Source organism: Erigeron canadensis, chromosome 6, assembly GCF_010389155.1.
Source record: "Erigeron canadensis isolate Cc75 chromosome 6, C_canadensis_v1, whole genome shotgun sequence".
NCBI classification, from domain to species: domain Eukaryota; kingdom Viridiplantae; phylum Streptophyta; class Magnoliopsida; order Asterales; family Asteraceae; genus Erigeron; species Erigeron canadensis.
In genome coordinates, this window is record NC_057766.1 from 31875665 (window position 1) to 31895504 (window position 19840).

The 19840-nt window shown below is 30.4% G+C and overlaps 2 protein-coding genes across 2 annotated transcripts; both read left to right on the top strand.

Moving 5' to 3' along the window:
• The first annotated feature begins 2121 nt into the window (after positions 1-2121).
• Positions 2122-5198, top strand: LOC122603969 (autophagy-related protein 101). The gene is made up of 7 exons (XM_043776839.1): positions 2122-2409; positions 2515-2551; positions 3289-3374; positions 4004-4099; positions 4204-4369; positions 4447-4609; positions 4821-5198. The coding sequence occupies exons 1-7, from the start codon at positions 2377-2379 to the stop codon at positions 4894-4896; spliced, it is 657 nt and encodes a 218-aa protein (XP_043632774.1). The 5' UTR covers positions 2122-2376; the 3' UTR covers positions 4897-5198.
• A 10878-nt stretch (positions 5199-16076) lies between these two features.
• LOC122605992 (methylesterase 10-like) lies at positions 16077-19542 on the top strand. Its single transcript, XM_043778957.1, has 3 exons — positions 16077-16519; positions 17105-17233; positions 19064-19542. The coding sequence occupies exons 1-3, from the start codon at positions 16133-16135 to the stop codon at positions 19343-19345; spliced, it is 798 nt and encodes a 265-aa protein (XP_043634892.1). The 5' UTR covers positions 16077-16132; the 3' UTR covers positions 19346-19542.
• Positions 19543-19840: the final 298 nt, after the last annotated feature.

Genomic DNA, 19840 nt, shown 5'->3' on the forward strand with positions numbered 1-19840 from the left:
ATTGCAATGCTTCATCGTTAACTTGCATGTTACACCCTCCTGACAATCTCTTCAAGTGGAAGATTAACAATATATGGTAAAAGAATTCTTGACAATTGGCTCGATACAAAGGGGCCTTTAAACATTCATTTACTTTTTTTTTTGAAAGGTGAATTTCGTTGAAAACTTCGTGTCGCGATTCGACAGCGAGAGGTCTAGCATACGTTGTCTTAACCGGATTCGCGCTAGAGAGCTCCTTCCAAGTAGAAATGCCTTTTTCAAATACCCGATAGGGGAAAACCCCCTACTAACCCGCCTGAAGGCACGACGAAGGGTAAACCCTATCTTCTCAGACTTGAACTTGGGTATCCCCAAGTCAATCTCTCATAAAGGGACTTAATTTCTATGTTCTCTCCAATGCTTGAACACAAGACCTCATGAAAAGGGGGGGTGATATTTCAACCATTGAGCTAAAGCTCAAAGACATTCATTTACCTAATTTGAAGACTGATAAGTTATGGTAAATATTATTTGGAAAATGTTATTTGGAAAATGAAAAATCCTCCCAAAGCTTTAGTGTAATCTATTAATTTTCTTCTATAATTTAAATTTCTGATTTTACTATGTGTTATGATCTTCTTAATAGAAAGTGTTAGTACCAAAAAGACATCGAATTTAATTAGTTAAAACAAACGGCTAAACATGTCTAGTAACCAATTTTAAGAATCATATAGATAATTACCTAATTCATTAACTCGTCGGTTGAAAGAGAAGAAATCTATACTCTTTTATAAAATAAATTTCCACTCCCTCATTTTTAACTTTTAACCTTTAAAAAATCTAAAATACCCTTAACTTTGAACACGTTCTTAACCCACACACTACATCTACCCAAAATATCCCTAAAATATTTTTCAACCTTATCAATCCAAACTATTTCTTCTTTTTTTTTCCACTAATTTAAATATTTCCATCTAATATATTTAATTATTTATAAGACTCTTAATGAGATTATTTACAAGATACATCTTTTAACCCTTAAAATAACTACACTACCCCTTTTTACATTAGTTACTTTCACATTAATAAACCACACCGTTATCGCCACCACCACCACCACTACCACTAATCGCCGTGACCGTCACTACATTGTGCAGGTGCCCTCTCGTAAGTTGGTAAAAGAGACATCAGTCAAGTAGAATTAATAATGAAATCTTAAAGATCAAAGCTTCATTAGCAGAAGTTTGCAGATACTTGTTGATATACCAAGTTTGTTGTCGATTAATAACACAAACCAATCTTATCAGACATAATAATAAGACAAAAGAGAACAAAATGATATGCGTTACTTTGTTGTATCTTGCATTTGTTCAATCAAACTTGAACAAGTGTCAATCACAACTTTTTATGACATAATTGAAAAGTTGTGTATAAAAAGAATACTATTGGATCAAATGTTCCATGATTAAATGCTTATACTTTGTGTCGTTTAAGAATAATGATTTACTCTTTATATTTTTTTTTTTTTATTAATCTCAATAAAAAAAATTCCATTTTGAAAAGTAATTTTATATTTTTAGTTTTCATTACGTTATTGATCAGTGTTTTTAAATTCACTTAAAAAAATTTATTATTTTTTATTTTATTATGATACTAATAACAACTGCATTTTTAAATTGTGAAACCAAGATAAAGAAGATTGATGTTATAGTTAGGTCGCGTTTGTTTCATAAAATTTGATGGAATATGATGGAATTGGAATTAAATTCTATTCCTTAGTGCGTTTAATTGTTCAAAGGAGGAATATCACTCTGTAGGAATGTAAACATTCCATCACTTGATGGAATATCACTCCGTAGGAATGTAAACATTCCTTCCGTTACTTGAATTCTAAAAAATCAAAAACATTCCGTCAAATTCCATTCCTTCAAATTCCAATTCCTTCGAAAATTTTTATTTTTTCTAAAAATATTCTATGAACCAAACGCGTTTAATTTTTTACAACCGAAGAATTTATAAATTATATGTACCATGCAAGTAGTGAATCTTGAATACATGTAGTCATGTAGAGTTGTAGACCTACAATTAGAAAAAAAATATTTAAAAAACAAAACACAAAAAAAACCCTGAAACAAACACCCTAAATTCATGACACATCCAAAAACCCCAAATTATATTCAAAAAAGAAAATAATAAAAGAAAAAACACAATATAAACTTGTTCCAAACGGAGCAGCCACCGGATCCGATCCGATCCGATCCAACAGTGACGTGCAATCCGTAAACCCCTCAGATCAAAATCTCAAACTTTTGTTTTTGCTTTATACTTGAGAATCAGGGCTTTTTCTTATAACACGCAAATTTCATTTCACGTTTTTTACACGCTCTACTTTTCCAAATGAACTGCGAAGTTTGTCAACTCAAAGAACTGGTAAAAGTTATATATATATATATATATATATATATATATACTCATTTATTATACTGGAAATTTATTTTATTTTCTAACTAAGTAAATTAATATCATTGTTTGCAGGATGTAGAATACTTTGAGATACGTGAAGTTCTTCGATGTAAGTTTTTAGATCTCAATTTTGTTTTTGTTTTTGTTTTTTTTTTTAATTTTCTTAGCAATTTTTTTAGCTTTGTTAGGGTTAAATTTTATTTCTTAATTCCTTTAGATGATTTTTTTGTAGTCATAATGTTATAATTTCAATTTCAATCCTAAGAATATATATTGATCATCAAACATAGAACCATTGACTTTCTTTTGGACCAAAATGCTATACATGTAAACTTAGGTTCTTTCGGTGTAAGTACGAGGATCGTTTTTAACTCGTTGTATAGATCATCGGATTGTACATGAAATGTTTGCATGTTTTTATAAGCCGAATGTTTTGAGTTTTAAGGAAAGAAAACGCTTCTACATTTCGTCGTCTGTAATGTTTGGAGTTGCTTGATTGATGTTGAAGCCGTGATAAAATGTGTTTCGTGTCTGGACTATCTCATTATGAAAGTAGTGCGGTCTTACGTTTATTGATTATTTGATGCCTGTTTCTTTGTGTGTGTATATGTGCCTTTGCTGCCTGTACACATACATACATACATATATAATTGCATTTATCTTATTGTGTATATTTATTGAGAAAGAGTTGTCTTTTTCTGTATTATATGTATTAATGCCTTTTTTTTAGCGTGAGTAGTTTGTCTCTATATAAGTCTTGTAGTTCTGTGATACTCCATTTGCAATCTTGCTGGAAAATAATAATCAGTAACACGTAGTTAAGTTATGTGGCTAAAATGTTTGCAGGCATCCTACACACGATTTTCTTTCACAGAGCTTTAGGCCTGGTGCGGCCCAAAGACATTGATTTGGAACTTTTTGAAATTACCTATGTAAGTATTATCTACTTCCTTGGATGTTGCATGCCTTTTTTTCCCTTCAAAATATAAATCCTTTAGAGGAATATATTGTTTGTGTAGATTCTATTTTGGGGCTATGCTTCAAGCATGCCCTCTGTATTGTCGTGGTTGTTGAGTCCATTGAGGCCCGAGAGAGACATTGAAACAAACTATAGGTGTAGAGATCTGAACATGATGCTATTGTTCTCGTAAGTTTTCTATACATTGCGAGCTTTTGCGGTAAAGATGGGTGATTTTCGGCATCCAAGACTAAATCAACCAACTTATCATCAAATATATAATTATATATGTTAGGTTCTATTACTAAGAGATGCTTGTATGTGGTGATACTCTGAAACCTGCTGGTTGCTAGCATATGTAGGAGCTACGATGTCCAATTTCATGTTGATGAATGGCATGTATGTATATATGTATGGCAATAGTCCATTAGATGACTTGAAAGCTTTTATTTATCTTCTTTTGTGCAGTTTACGATCTCATTGATTTATATCATTGCAACCCTTTCATCTTATAGTCTGAAAATACTTTGTTGTCTCTTTCATCTTGTGGTTAATGTTGCTCCTAGGATCCATATTACTTATGCTAGACACGTATTTTTTTAGGTCCAATGTGGCGATGCAGAGCTGGAAAAGAAAGTAGATGAGAAAATTGATCAGTTCATTGATAAAGTAGAGAAACACCCAAACAAGAAAAACCAGGTTTCAGCAATGAACTTAATGTTTTTGATCAATAACTCTCAGTATCTGCCTTTGAAGTACACCGTGCAGCCATTTCTCCTTTAATTGACTTGTTAGTTATGCAGATAATTTTATCTTTTTTCGAAGTAAAGAACAAACAAGCAACGTGGTTTACACACAAAGTTGAACACTTGGACTGGGAGCGGTGGTATATAAATTTAAATGTCTCCCAACACCCGAGATCACATTCTAGCAAGTCACATCATTCTAAACTAGTTGTAGACCCAGGAGGTATAATGATTGGTTACTTCAGGAAAAAAAACATTATGACACATGCTTTAAATTGAACACCCTTTATATTGCTACAGAAAGTGCATCTGATGAGAGAAGTGCTCGGCGGGCAACACTGGAGTCCACTCTGCATGAAGTTTTATTTCAGATAATCAAATTTGTGAATGAGAAGAAAGATCATATTCCCCCAATACCAAATATGGAGGGAGTCTCATTTCCTTATGAAATTACTATCTCAAGGTGAGATTTAAATTAATCAGAATCATAGTGCTGTGTAATGTAGTCTTTCTTACTTTTACCGCTAATATTGATGGTTGCACGATGTGTGGTTTATAATCACCAATAACATATGGCATGTTGTATGCATTCTTTGTGCCTTTACAAGTGTTGTGATCATTTCAAGAATCTAAAGTTGGCTATTAACTAATCTTCACTGCTGCCTTATGTTTAGCTCATCAGATTCAGCGTTCGGGATGGACATGTTTAAGAGGATGCTCCAAACTGGGCACCCGACCATGCTCAGCTGATTTTATAAGCTCTTGAACCTCAGGTCCTGCCGTCCTGGCATTTCAGCAGCTTCTGGATGAGAGTGCCCATGTAACTCGGTAGTTCTGTAAAAATCCTTAGCTTTGCAAATGATAATCTGGCTTCAGATCACACTTTATTACATTTGTTCATATGCACGAAGATTTTTAGGTATCTTGTAAAGTTTGTCTGTACTAGTGAATTTGAACCAGAGGAATATGCAGATGGTGGATTAGGATCCAACTTCAATTGTGTTGGTTAGGTTTTCATGTACGCATATCATATATGTTTTTTTTGTTTTAAACCAGTTAGTAATGGTATCTGCATGTCCAGCTGGGCCTAATGATGCTATTAATTTCATCTCAAAACAAATGAAATTTATAATATGATTGATTATAATCTTAAATGGTGTTCTAACGGAATTTGCCTTTCATAGAAAGCAAATAATAAAATAACCAATGTAGGGTTATAATAATTCCTAGACGCTTTCGCCTTCGAATACTGAAGGGAAATTAAGGGTTTGATCTCTGACATAAGTAAACACCTAGTCCCGTGTTACCTTACATTGGTTGAGATATAGACAGTCTTACCCTTATTACGACGGTGTAAAGAGGTTGTTTCTAGGTTTTATTTAACGAGAGAAAGTACACGTACGTTGCGGCGGTGACATGGTGGGGAGACAGGTCATAGGAGGTCATAAATTATAGAGTGTGATAACAAATGCCTTAACCTATGGGCTCTGCTCTCGGATTTAAAAATTCGTCGAAAATATATTGAATGACATCTCTAATGAAAAAGTATGAAATTTTAAGAATACCCATATAATTTTTATAATTTATCGATATACGGTTTTTGAGATAAAATATTTTGAATGAATTAAATGAATAATGGTTTATGGAGGAGAGAAAAAAAAAATGAGTGGTTGAGATTTGAGGAAAGAGTAAAAAATCAGTGGTTGGGATTTAAGGGTATTATAGGTATATTAAGTAGGGATGTTTACATCAGTGAATAAAGATAGAGATAATTTAGGTATTTCAAAGTTGTAATTTGAGATTTAGAAAAAGAGGTCCGGGTAAAAAAAAAAATTAATATACAAAATGACCTCCTGTATTGTAAGGCTCTATCTTCATTAGTATAAATTATCTGATATAGTTTAGAAGGAAGTAATTTGTCATCTAGATAATAATTGTATTAATAATAAAAAAGAATTGTCATCCAAAAAGTGCGTTAATTTTTGAATTTCTTAATAATTTCCAATAATTATTATTATACCCACTCTAATAAATCGAAATACTTTCAGACTTCAGTAAAAATGTAAAATATATTTTTTTATTTTAATAATTCGTCAACAAATAAACAAAACAAATTATATATAATCTTCTAATAACGGATTGATAGCCACCATCACCACAAACTGCATGAAGTACAATAAAATTTATTTTTTAATTTGATTTACAAATGAGTGCAAATGTTTTTGAGAAAGTCGTCGTATTACGCAGTATCATTGTAGTATATTACTATATACATTAATACATGTATGTGCCCGCTCGATTAGGAGTTCATCAAACACATGTAGTGGTAAATATCTTTGGAAAACATTGTGTAATTTATGGGTGCTATGACTGTATGAGTAAATATGAGATACTAGTGAATATAGCTAACTCTAAATTTATGAAGACTTATCTTCGCAACAAAACATATATAGTTGTTTTTGAAATAAATGGCAAGTGAAAGTTGTCAAAAATGCCAAAAACTTTTAAAAGATAAAATAAAAAGAACCAAGAGTATTTGGAGGCAGAGAGACGAAAGTATAGGTAATCAATTGGTGAAGTGGCATTAAGCATCCCTAGAGGTATGAAAAGAGATGTCGTGATGATATCATTTATCCTCATGGAGTAGATCCTACATCCAACCAAGTCTTTGACAAGGGAACTGAATAATAATCTGCTGTGAGCACTGTGGGGATGAGCTTCCAAAAAACCAACGCCAGAAATCATAACAATGTAGTTATTATCAATACTTTGCATGGATAATAAAGTTAAATAACTTGGTATTAATCACTTTTAATCAGATTTTAGCACATAATTTTTGGCTTATAGATTCGGGATTATAGGCTTGTTCGTTTATTTATTACTATGACCGAGTTTGTATAAACTTTCAAAAATGTGTTTGAGTTCGATTCGGCTCATAATTGTTTGAGCTCGAGCTCGATACTCGTTTATCAATTTTACAATTTTATTTTAAATTAACTTCAAAGCCTTAATTTCAATAAACTCGTCTAATTACGTGTACCTGAGGTCGAATAATCGCATTTGTTATCATGTATAAACTAATCTTATATATATAAAAAAAACTCATAAAATTCACTTTAACAATATTTTTCATAATATTTAGAAATCTTCAGTTTCAATCTGTTAATTAGCATGATATATAATGAGTATTTTTAACTATGTAATGAAAGGCTCGACTAGCTCGAGTAACTTGTGGAGCTCAATCGGTACACTCGTCAAACGATTTTTCAAATGAGTCTTAAAAAACTCGCACATTTAACTACCCGAGGTCAATAACTCGGCTCAAGCACGACGACTCAAGTCCAAAACAATTAATCTCAAACCCGAATAGTTAGAGAACAACTGATCTAGAGTTTTTTGTTGCTCAGGGCAAGACAATTTAAAAATTTCCTATTAAATTTGTAAACAACGATACATTTATTTTTAAAGATTTAAAACCATAAGAAACCTCATTTTTAACCATAACCTTGAGTATTTTAGTATCACATATTCATAGGTATTCTGCTAGAGACAAAAGATTGTAGTTATTCGTAGTCATTTACAAATATAGTTCACTAATTAATTAATCTATTAGTTGGTTTTCATGATATTTCATTACATTAAATTAGATTTAATACTAACAAATCACAATAACAACATTAATCAGAACAACTCAAAAATGGGAGGGGTTTTAATTACACTTTGTATATTTAAAGGGGTAGGAGGTGAGAATTAACTATATTTTTTCATTAGTTTATGTTTTCTTTTTTTCAAAACTCATGCATCAGTTGGAAATTTTGACTACATCATAAATGTTTGTATTTAATAGTAGTACAAGTTTTCTGCCCTTTGTGAGTATGATGCTTTGGGCTATTGCCCTGACCGCCCTTATGCAGGACCGGCAGAACATATGGGCTCGATTCTCACCCCAACTAGATATACCTATATGTATTTTTGCATGTTATTACCATATGATTTATTGAAGGAGAAGTGGCGAACAAGGCTTCTTAAGTCTTTAGTCTTAACATTACTTAATTGAACAGTGGGCCTATTTTTTATTTTTCATTTTCTCCCATGTTTTCTAACTTCTTATTTTATTTTTTAACAACTTTTTTAGTTACAAATATAAATTTATACTAGTATTAAGTACTTAAAAAATTATACATTTGTTAATCTTGATGAATTTATATAAACTTGTTGACTTTACTTCTATGAATTTGTTAAACATAATTTTTGTTGTTGCATGTTTTTTTAATAAAATATGTTATAAACTGAAAGAAAAAAATGTCCTTAAATTCATTATATATAAAAAATTTTGTGTATCAACCATCATAATCATTAAAACTGTGATTGATTTATAAAATTTTATTTTTGATAATCATATGTCATTATGTGGAGAGTTTATTTTGTGCGGGTGGGAATAGTTTACAACATCATAACAAAGAAGATGATAAATGTGTTCTATTAGGTTGTGTACGTAAAAGCACTTCAAAGGTTTCCGACAAAGAGCTATCGGAGATTGAGCATACGGGTATGTGAATGATGACGATAAGTCGATCTTTGGTGAATATTTATACAGTAGAAGAATGGAAGAAAAGACATGGTGGTGCTCTCGTGGTGGATGTTCCCGGAGTTGTTTAAGGAAGAGCACCTGGTTTTTTGGTAATGGGTGATGTAGTGTTGGAGTGTGATCATTTTATTATAAATCGCATGTCCGGGAATAATTTAAGCCTACGAGGTCACATGAAATGACACGGTAACTCGATAATATTAATTGATATATTAAAGTAATATATTGATTAGTTTAATCACGAAATGATTAATTAAACATAATTAAAGGGTTAGTTATATTTAATTGATTAAAAAGGAGGATTAAAATGTGAAAATCGAAAAATGGACTTGGACCTAAAGTCCATAAAGGGGGGACGACACATGAAGGCTTGTTTAAGCCTTTATGTTGCTTATTTTCCAAGTTAAGGTTAACATAATTAAGCCCTATAAATAAAGGCTTAATTCTTGGTTTTTCACATACTTTTTCTCATAAGCAATTCTCTCCTTTTTCTTTGAAGTGGCCGAAATTCCCTTTCTTTAGGGTCTTTCGACTTTGAAGTTTAAGGTTCAAGCAAAAGGTTTGTTTGATTTGTGATCGAGTACTAGCATACGTTATTCGGGGTGTCTAGTGTACGATCGTAGATGGGTTTTGCTTTAAACCCTAAGCATTAATAATAATCTTATTATTATTATCTTTATTGGAGCTTTGCATAAGGTACATAACTCAATTCTATTCTTTGTTAATTAATTTGATTGCATATATGTTTTGATTTCTTCCGTTGCGCGTACTCGTGATTATGTATGTTTATGTGTTCATATTCTAACATGTAGGTAGCTTGAGTATTTGGAACTTTATTTAGCACGAGGAGATTCAACGCCCGCGTTGCGGGTTGCAATAATCGTGGATGCGCGATAAAAGCAGAAGAAGACAAAAAAAGCAATGGTCATCCACAGTCTTTGGGCGTTGCCCCGAAAAAGATAACGACACGTGAAATTTACAACTTATGGTAATTAAGGAAAATTTATGTGATAAAAGTATAGAGACTGAAACTTTCTTGGCAAAAGTTAGAAAAATGAAATTTTAAAAACTAAATAAAACAAAACTTTTGTTCGAAAAGTAAAAGAAATAAAGTTATGCGACAAAAAGTAAAAAGGTTAAAAGTTTCGTGGCAGGAATGAAAAAAGGTTAACGAAAATTAAAAAAACAAAAGTTATATGGTGAAAAGTAAGATAATAAAACTTTCGTGGCAAAAATTAGAAAAATAAAAGTATAAAAAGTAAATAAAACAAAACTTACCTGCGAAAAGTAAAAGAAGCGAAAGTGATGTGGCAAAGGTAAAAAGGCGAAAATTTTAATAAATTATGCGATAAAAAGTTAAAAGAATGAAAGATTCGTGGCAAAAGTTAAAAAATTGAAAGTTAAAAAAACTAAATAAAACAAAATTTTCGTGACAAAAGTAAAAGAAATAAAGTTTTGTGACAAAAAGCAAAAAGGTTAAAAGTTTCGTGTAGTTGACAAAAGTTAAAAAAACAAAAGTTATTTGGTGAAAAGTAAAATAATGAAATTTTCGTGACAAAAGTTAGAAAAATAAAAGTATAAAAAGTAAATAAAACAAAACTTTCTTGCGAAAAGTAAAAGAAACGAAAACGATGCGGCAAAAAGTTAAAAAAATGAAAGTTTAAAAACTAAATAAAACAATTAAAAGTAAAAGAATTAAAATTATGTGACAAAAATTAAAAAAACAAATTAAAAAAAAATGTAAGCAAGCTGACAGACCTGTCAGCTTGACTGTTCATAAGCATATAAAAAAAAAAGGGGTGGGATGGGCGGAGGTGGGTGGGTCAAACAGGATAAGATAGTTTGGTGGCAAAAATTCAACAAGAGATGCCAGAAATTCGACAATCTAAAAAATTACTGTAGATAAGCACATAATATTTTTATATAGAATATTTTTTTAAGAATGGTGTCAAAGTCAAAAAATGACGGATAACTCAAGGACCTCAAGGTAAATTCGCCGTTCTTAAAAAAACTAATATCATCTCCAAATTAAATCATTTCACCTGCCGACAATTTTTTTTATTCATTACGTGAAATATGTAAATTTTGAAAAACATGTTCGTTACTATGCAACCAATTAAATCTTCCAATATGACGTCTCTCCTTATATAACTAGTGTCAATGCCTTGTCCGATGAATAGATAATTTCAAAATATATCAATGATAAATATCAAAATAATATATAACAAAACACATAAAGAACAACAAAACATGAACAAAACAAATTTTAAAAAATAAACTCTTTTGTTGTAAAAGAAGAAATCATTATCAAACTACAATTGAAAATAAACTAAATTAAAAGAGATGAAAAATAACAATAACTTAACAATTCAATATCAAATAATAAAGAAACACGAACAAAATACCAAAAATAAAATTAAGGTGATATAAAAAAAAACCGTATGTTTATTAAACAATTTTTAAAATTTTTTTAAAGATATATAATATTTTTAAAACACTTTCAATAAAATTAAAGTGATTTTTTTTAATAGAAACTTACTTAACTTGGTTAATTTGTTTATTAAAGAAAGGAAGAAGAGGAATAATATGAATGAGAATGATTAATAAAAATTTAGGTTATATATATAATTATTTATTTAGTGAAAGAGTTTTAAAAATATTATATATTTTTAAAATTTTTAAAAAAATTTGTTTTGATAAAAAAAAAATTTATGATAGAATTATAAATATAATTATCTATTTAATAAACAAATACAAAATGAAAAAAGTATAGAAAAAATGAGAGAGTTCTAGAGTAATTAAGAGATAGTTTTAAGCTTAAAAAGAGCTTTAAGTGGTGCCCAGTATAACCTCAATCTCCTCTTTTAGTTATAGTATATATATATATATATATATTAGATGAAATATAAAATTAAATAAATTAAAATATAAAACTTACTACTAACTCGGTGTCAAAATAAAATAAATACATATATTTTTTGAAAGGTGTGGATCATTTGCTCGCAACAGGGGATCTAGTCTACGTTGTTTTAACCGAGTCTGCGCTAGAGAGTCCCTCACCCTCAATACCTAGCAAGAGGAGAAACTCCCAACTAAACCATCTGAAGGCACGTCATTTAGTTGGGATAGAACCTTGCCCCCTCTAGAGGACTTAAACATGCTTCACTAGAAGACTTTATTTGTAAAAAAATTTTAAATGTCCTTCTGATCATGTCTCAAACTCGAGACCTGTAGTATGTAAAGTTGGTGCTCAACCATTGAACTATAACGGAAAGTACAAATAAATATATATATATTATATATATATATATATATATATATATATATATAAAACTTTTATCAATTATCTATTTTTTCTTGTAGTAAACAGCTATTGTGAAATAAAGTACGAAATGGTATGAGTAAAGGATTATTTTGAGACATACATATAGACGTATAGTACATGAAAATATCAAGGTTTCAGAGTTAAATTCTGATTTTTTTAAGAGGCAAAATATCAAAATATATAAGAAGAATTTATATGAGTTCTAATATCAAACTTAATTTGTTAATTATTATTATTATCATCATTATTTAATATTACTACTGGTATAAAACTAAGAAGTCGAGCAAAATATTCAACGTAGATATTATGATGATATAATTATATGTATAGATAAAAAAAAATTCATCTTTCACAGTTTATATTGCACAGTACAAATGCCAATCTCTACATTACATGCGCCTAATAAAATGGGAAGTGATATTAGTATTCTTCATTTTGATAGATTTATCACAATTATAGATTATTGGTTTGTACAGTTAATTATATAATTTATACGTAATCTCTACGTCACATGTGCCTAATAAAATGGGAAGTGATATTGGTACTCCTTATTTTGATAAATTTATCACAATTATACACTACTGGTTTGTACAATTAGTTATATAACTTGTACGTTATGGTACATCTATCAACAATCGTGATACAAATATTTATTTTCCTAATAAAATATATATATACTCATCTAACTTTAATAAATGCATAGACATAGCTACACACGTACGTAAGGAAGTTGAGGTACGTGAATGAATATCGTAATCATTGTCGTTTAAAACTATCTAACATGCAACAAGTATGTTTTCGATAAACATGGTTAGAATCCTATATTTATAGGTACGTTGCATATATTGAACGCATCTTTTTATCTTTATCTATATATATTATAAACAACGAGAAAAAGTACCGCGCGTTGTAGCAGTGAGATACTGGGGGTGATAGGTCATAAAGTGTGATAGGTCATAGGTGGTGATAGGTCGTAGAGTCTGATATTCAAATGCTTTATCCGTACGTACTCTGCCATCGAATTTAAAAATTCTTCAAAAGTATACCGAATAACAACTCTAATGAAAGAGCATGAAATTTTAAGAAAACTCATATAGTTTTTATAATTTATCGATGTACGTTTTTTAGATAAAAGATTTTGAATGAATTATAGAAATAAAATAATTTATGGAAGAGAAAAAAAATAAGTGGTTGAGATTTTAGAAGATAAATAAAAATGAAAGTTGAAAGTTGTCGGGTATTGATATATGGTACATCATGCATTGTCATGTGTACATTGTTAAAATTGAAAGTTGAAACCTTGCTTTATAATGTACATTGTTGAAATTGAAAGTTAAAAGTTGAAACCTTATTTACTTTATAATATAAGAGAACGGTACCCGGGCGTTGCGGCGACTGTGGAGTTAATGGCAGTAAAATGGTGGGGGTGATAGGTCATAGAATGTGATAGGTCATATGAGGTGATAATTCATAGAGTGTGATAGCCAAATGCCTTAGCCTGATGGGCTCCGCCCTCGTACTTAAAAATTCGTCGAAAGTATATCGAATGACATCTCTAATAAAAGAGCATGAAATTTTATGAACACCCATATAATTTTTATAATTTATCGATATACGGTTTTTGAGATAAAAGATTTTGAATGAATTAGAGGAATAAAATGATTTAAGGAGAAGATAGAAAAAAAATGAGTGACTGAGATTTGAGTAGAAGGATGAAAATAAAAGTTGAAAGTTGTGGGACGTTGATGTATGGTATATCATGCATTCTCATGTGTACATTGTACAAATTGAAAGTTGAAAGTTGAAACCTTATTTGCTTTATAATATAGTACGAGAACGGTACCCGCACGTTGCGGTCGTGATAGGGGTAATAACGGGGTGGTGATGTAATGGCGGTGGCGGTGATGGGGTGATCTACATGACGGGCTCCGCCTTTGGCCATATGGGCTCCGCCCTCGGATTTAAAAATTCATCGAAAGTATATCGAATGACCACTCTAATGAAAGAGCATGTAAATTTAAGAACACTCATATAATTTGTATAATTTATTGATGTACGGTTTTTAAGATAAAAGATTTTAAAACAATTAGAAGAATAAAATGATTTATGGTGGATAGGGAAAAAAATAATTGGTTGAGATTTGAGGAGAGATAAAGGGTATTATAGCTATTTTAGGTAAATATAAAATAGATAGGAATGACATTTTGGAGAAGTACTTAAAATCAATATTGGAAATTCAAGTTAAATATTGAAAATCTAGAGAAAATATGCTTTATAATATACGAGAGTAAGTACCCGCGCGTTGCAACGGTAAGATGGTAGGGGCGATAGCTAGGTCATAGAGTGTGATATGTCATAAAGTGTGATAGGTCATAGGAGTTCACATGTCATAGGGTATTATAGTCAAATGCCTTATCCGTACGGGCTCCGTCCTCGGATTTAAAAATTCGTCGAAAGTATATCGAATGACATCTCTAACGAAAGAGCATGAAATTTTAAAAACACCCATATAATTTTTATAATTTATCGATGTACGGTTTTGGAGATAAAAGATTTTGAATGAATTGGAGGAATAAATGATTTATGAAGAAGAGAAAAAAATGATTGGTTGAGATTTAAGGAGAGAGAAATAGTATTATATTTATTTTAAGTAAATATAGAATAGATATGAGTGACATTTTGGGGAACTACTTTAAAATTAATATTGAAAAATTTAAGTTCAATGTTGAAAATTTAAGGGAAATCTGCTTTATAATATAACGAGAGCAAGTACCCGTACGTTGCGGCGGTGAGATGGTGAGTGTGATAGGTCATAGAGGTGATATGTCATAGAGTGTCATAGCCAAATGCCTTGGTCGTACGAGCTCCGCTTCGGATATAAAAATTCGTCAAAAGTATATCGAATAACATCTCTAATGAAAGAGCATAAAATTTTAACAACACCCATATAATTTTTATAATTTATCGATGTACGGTTTTTGAGATAAAAGATTTTGAAAAAATTAGAGGAATAAAATGATTAATGGATGAGAGATAAAGTTGTAGGCATTGATGTATAGTACATCATGTATTATCATGTGTACATTGTTGAAATTGAATATTAAAAGTTGAAAAGTAGATTTGTTTTATAATATAGTATAGTTTTGAAAATATTAGAGAAATATAATGATTTATGAAGGAGACAGAAAGTTGTAGGCACTAATGTATGGTATATCATGTAGTATAATGTGTACATTGTTAAAGTTGAATATTGAAAGTTGAAAAGTAAATTTGTTTTATAATATAGTATAGATAATATTGATAAATAAAATATACTATGGATATAGATAGATAGTATAGATTATAATTATAGTCTCCGGTGAAAACGTTGGATTCTCACACATATTTTTGTTTTATCAAGTTTAAGAAAACCAAATGAGAAGGGAGTTTGCTAAATACAGTCCTTATAGCCGTGTTTAAGGTGAATAAATTGTTTGTATATTTACCTTGAAATCAGGGGACAGACTTTTAATATGAAAGATACAAGTTTTTTTATGCACGTTAAATACAGCCCTTAACATTTCCGGCCCTTAACATTTCCCATGAAAGAGATCATTTAATTTTTTTCAATAATAGAAAGTGTCCGATTTTTAATATTCGTGTTCTTTCATTTATTGTTTTCAGAAACTTAAAAGGACAAACTTTGAACACAGAATTTTGTTTGTTCAAAGGTTCGTATTCATTCATTAATTTATTATCCAAAAATTAAGAATATAGCCTTTGCAAATGCATACAACACAGTTATAAATGTATATACTCGATCGTATTGCTTCACGTCTTCAACTTAAATCTGCTATTTGATGGCCGGTTGGAATATATATATATAAATGCATAATTAATTAGTCCATGTGTAAAATATTTGGCTAGCTTCTATTCTATTCAATTAATATAATTATACGAGTAACACGGAGTACTAGCTACTAGTATATATAATAGTTTCAAGCCATTGTTTTAATTTGTTAATGTTATCATAAAAAACATCCAAAAAACCATTCCCAATATTAATTCTCCTTAAGATTTATAACAAACTCAATATGCCAACAACCACATCATCCACTTATTCAAGTAACAAGCACTTTGTGCTAGTTCACGGGCTAGGCCACGGAGCCTGGTGTTGGTATAAAGTTGTGAGCCACCTAAGGTCCGCTGGTCATCAAGTGACTGCTGTGGACCTTGGTGCTTCTGGGGTGCACCCAAGTCGACTTGAGGACATACCAAGCTTCTATGAATATATACAGCCGCTTGTTCAAATTCTTGAGTCGATATCTGTTGACCAACGAGTCGTGTTAGTAGGACATAGTTATGGCGGGCTTCCTATTTCGTTAGCCATGGAGAAGTTTTCAAACATTGTTTCGGCTGCAGTTTTCATCAGTGCGTACATGCCAAATTGTAAAGATCCGCCCTCCGTCCAGATGCAACAAGTATATATAATACTTAATACATCATCTTCTTGTTTATCGCTTAATTCGAGAACTTTTTTTTTTTTTTTTCCTTTTTACTTTATCTTACTTGAACTACTTAATTGACGTATAATCGTTTTGACTTAGAAGTTACAAGCGGCCAGAGTTATAAACTTGTTTTAAAACTACTAGTGCTTCTTATCGTCATCTCCACAATATTTTTATGCTAGTTGTTTAGAAAAAAATATATATCATATATACGAGTAACATCTAAAATTTACTAAAAACATAGTACTCGTAGTATATTTCATATCAAAATTTTCTAGGAACGTTGGATGTAATGGAGCTAGCTTGGTTAAAACAACTATTTACCCTGCTTTAATTAGGTATTTAGTTTAAGATGATACATTGATAAATGTTCTATTCTACAGTTGTCATTATTAAAAATAAAAAAAAAAAAAAAAAAAAAAAAAAACACTTAGTAGGGCGCCCACAAATAGTCTCATCAAAGAGTTATGTAGTTTAAACTTTAATGTTGGAGTTCCATTAAAAGTACGTAGACAAAATCTTACTCTAATTCATGTGTTTTTTGGTTTTGTTAATTAGTATTTCATGAATTCGAAGCCTGAAACATTTATGGATTGCCGGTTTACATTGGATAATGGAATGCCAAAGACAGCGGAACTAGGGGAGGGTTACATGACCACCATGATGTACCCGAATTGCCTACCGGAGGTGCGTTTTATTCTTGATTATATTTTACGAGAAATTGGAGTTTTATAATTGTATATATGCAATTACTCGTAATATTACAAATGTGGTCATGTGGCGGAAAACATTTGCGGACAGGAAACCACCTGCCAGCTGCAATTTTGCCTAAACGATAAACGTACTAAATAATTCAAAATAAGTTACAAACATGTATTACTTCTATATATATTACTCGTAATTAATAAAATTTTTGGCCTAAACGATAAACTTAATAGCAAATTTAGGATTTTGTCCTCGAAATGTTAACCCATTATTTACGGTCTATCATCAATGCATCTTAGTTCAAAGTTAACCCAGAAATATACTAGTATTAATTTCGATAATCACAAAATCTGAAGTCCTGAAAATTATATACTATTTATATGTGGTTTGGACCAACTTACACATTTCGGCTTTACGCTTTTACATATTTCGAACAAACTCGTCCCTCTATCAGACGGCCGCTAAATTGGTCAACTAAATAGTAGCATGTGCAAGACACGCTAAACTGTAAGACGACATGTCCATTTTATTTGAAGGACTGGTCAACAATTGTCAACCGTTGGTTTAAAAGCAAAATCTATTTTAACGACGTGGTGGTCAAGGAAACCATCTACCCATTTACTCTTTTTTTTTTAATCATTATAATTAAGTTTGGGGTTTTGTTGAATGAATTCCTAAAGACTTTCATTAAATTATATTAAATAGTTGTACATTTACCATAAAATTTAAGGGGTGTATTTTTAATAAGGAAAAGTACAATTGTTTTATACATGTTAAATGAAGCCCTAATTGCTTCATTTAGCATTTTCTTTAAGTTTATACCAACTCATCTTTCAATTAGTGCATAACTTTTAATCTCAGATACGAGTAATTAATTAGAATTAGCAATAGAAACAAAATTTAAACTGAGACTGGAGTACTTCATATTAAAATCTATTATTTCAAAATCAAGATGGTTACAGATTTCGCATTCTTAAAGCTAGAAGATCAACTACTCCCTAAAACTTTGAAATGTTTTGTTAAAGAAATATAGGCTAAAAAAATGAAAAAATAATGGGCATTTTTTTTTTTGAATGGGCCCGTCATGGAGTCCACTGAATTGGACTACTTCATAATCATAGTTTAATAGGTTATTCACTTATTGTATGTCTAAATGTAGTTTGTTTTTCAAAACGCATCTTTTTTTTATTTTTTATTTTTTTAAATTTTAAAGTGTGTATCATTTACTCGCAACAAAGGATCTAGCTTACGTTGTCTTAACCGGGTCCACGTTAGAGAACCTCATCACCCTCAATATCTAGTAGGAGGAGAAACTCCCAGTGTAGTTTTGATATTATATGTACTTAGCTACAACATAGTAAGTTGCTTGTTCATATTAATACCAAATTTGTCCAAAATAAGAAAAGTATTTAGTTATTTCTCTTAAGGAATTTTTATCTCTTTTGAGTGTTTGTGGTTTAGTGTTAAGGTATTACGTATTTTTATGTATGATTTGTAATTGCTATTTGCTTTAATTTATTTGATTGCCCTTTTATAAGAAAAAATTATATATAATCAAATAACTATATATTGTTAGGGCTTGGCTTGAATGATAATATTGACTGCATAAATTTTTAATGCAGTTACCTAGGAAGATTTTTGTAATATATCAATTATTCGTTTGATTTGCTTGTGTTACTGCGTCTATCAATTTTGCATATAATTGATTTTCCATATTGTTGACCAATAATAAACTTTGAATCATTCATGTTCATACATGGCGATATCTTTTTGTGTATCGATCTCTAACCTAAAAAGAATGATTTAATATAGGACTTAACCTTGGCAAAGATGTTGGTACGACCAAGTGGGTTATTCTTTGAGGATATGAGCAAGGATTCTCTTTTAACCAAAGACAAATATGGTTCGATTAGCAGGATTTATGTGGTATGCCAAGGAGATCAAGTTATGAATGAAGAATTTCAAAAATTTGTCGTAAAAGACAGTCCCCCAAATGAAGTAAAACACTTTCCAGGAGCCGGTCATATGATCATGTTGTCGAAATCGGAGGATCTATCTTTATATTTGCAAGAAATAGCCTCAAAGTACCCGTGATTGATTATATTACAATTAATCAGCCGAGTAATACTGCTGGATATATTTATGAATATATAGATGTGCTTTCCTTCAGAATATTATAAGCTTGCTATATATAATTGATAACTCATGTTATGATTTTCATTTTTGTTGAAAGTGTTTGGTTGATAGTTTTGGACTACAACATGAATATCAAGCCCATTTAAATAATTATATACTCACATCAAACTCGCGTGATGGGTTTTAAAATCCATTTCCCCTTTCTTTTTGTACTAATTTGGGTTTCAAACATTTAAATCAACTTTTATCATTTAAAAATGATATTTAAATTTAGATGTTTATGCTTTATCTATATATACTCCTATATAAAAATTATCACACCCCTCATTTTTAGAAATAGTTACACAATAGTTACATACGAAATTGCTAAATTGTTCTTAATAAACACCCAATATGGAAATAATTTTTATAAAATACCAAATTTGTTCTTAATGGATTAATTTATACTTTAAA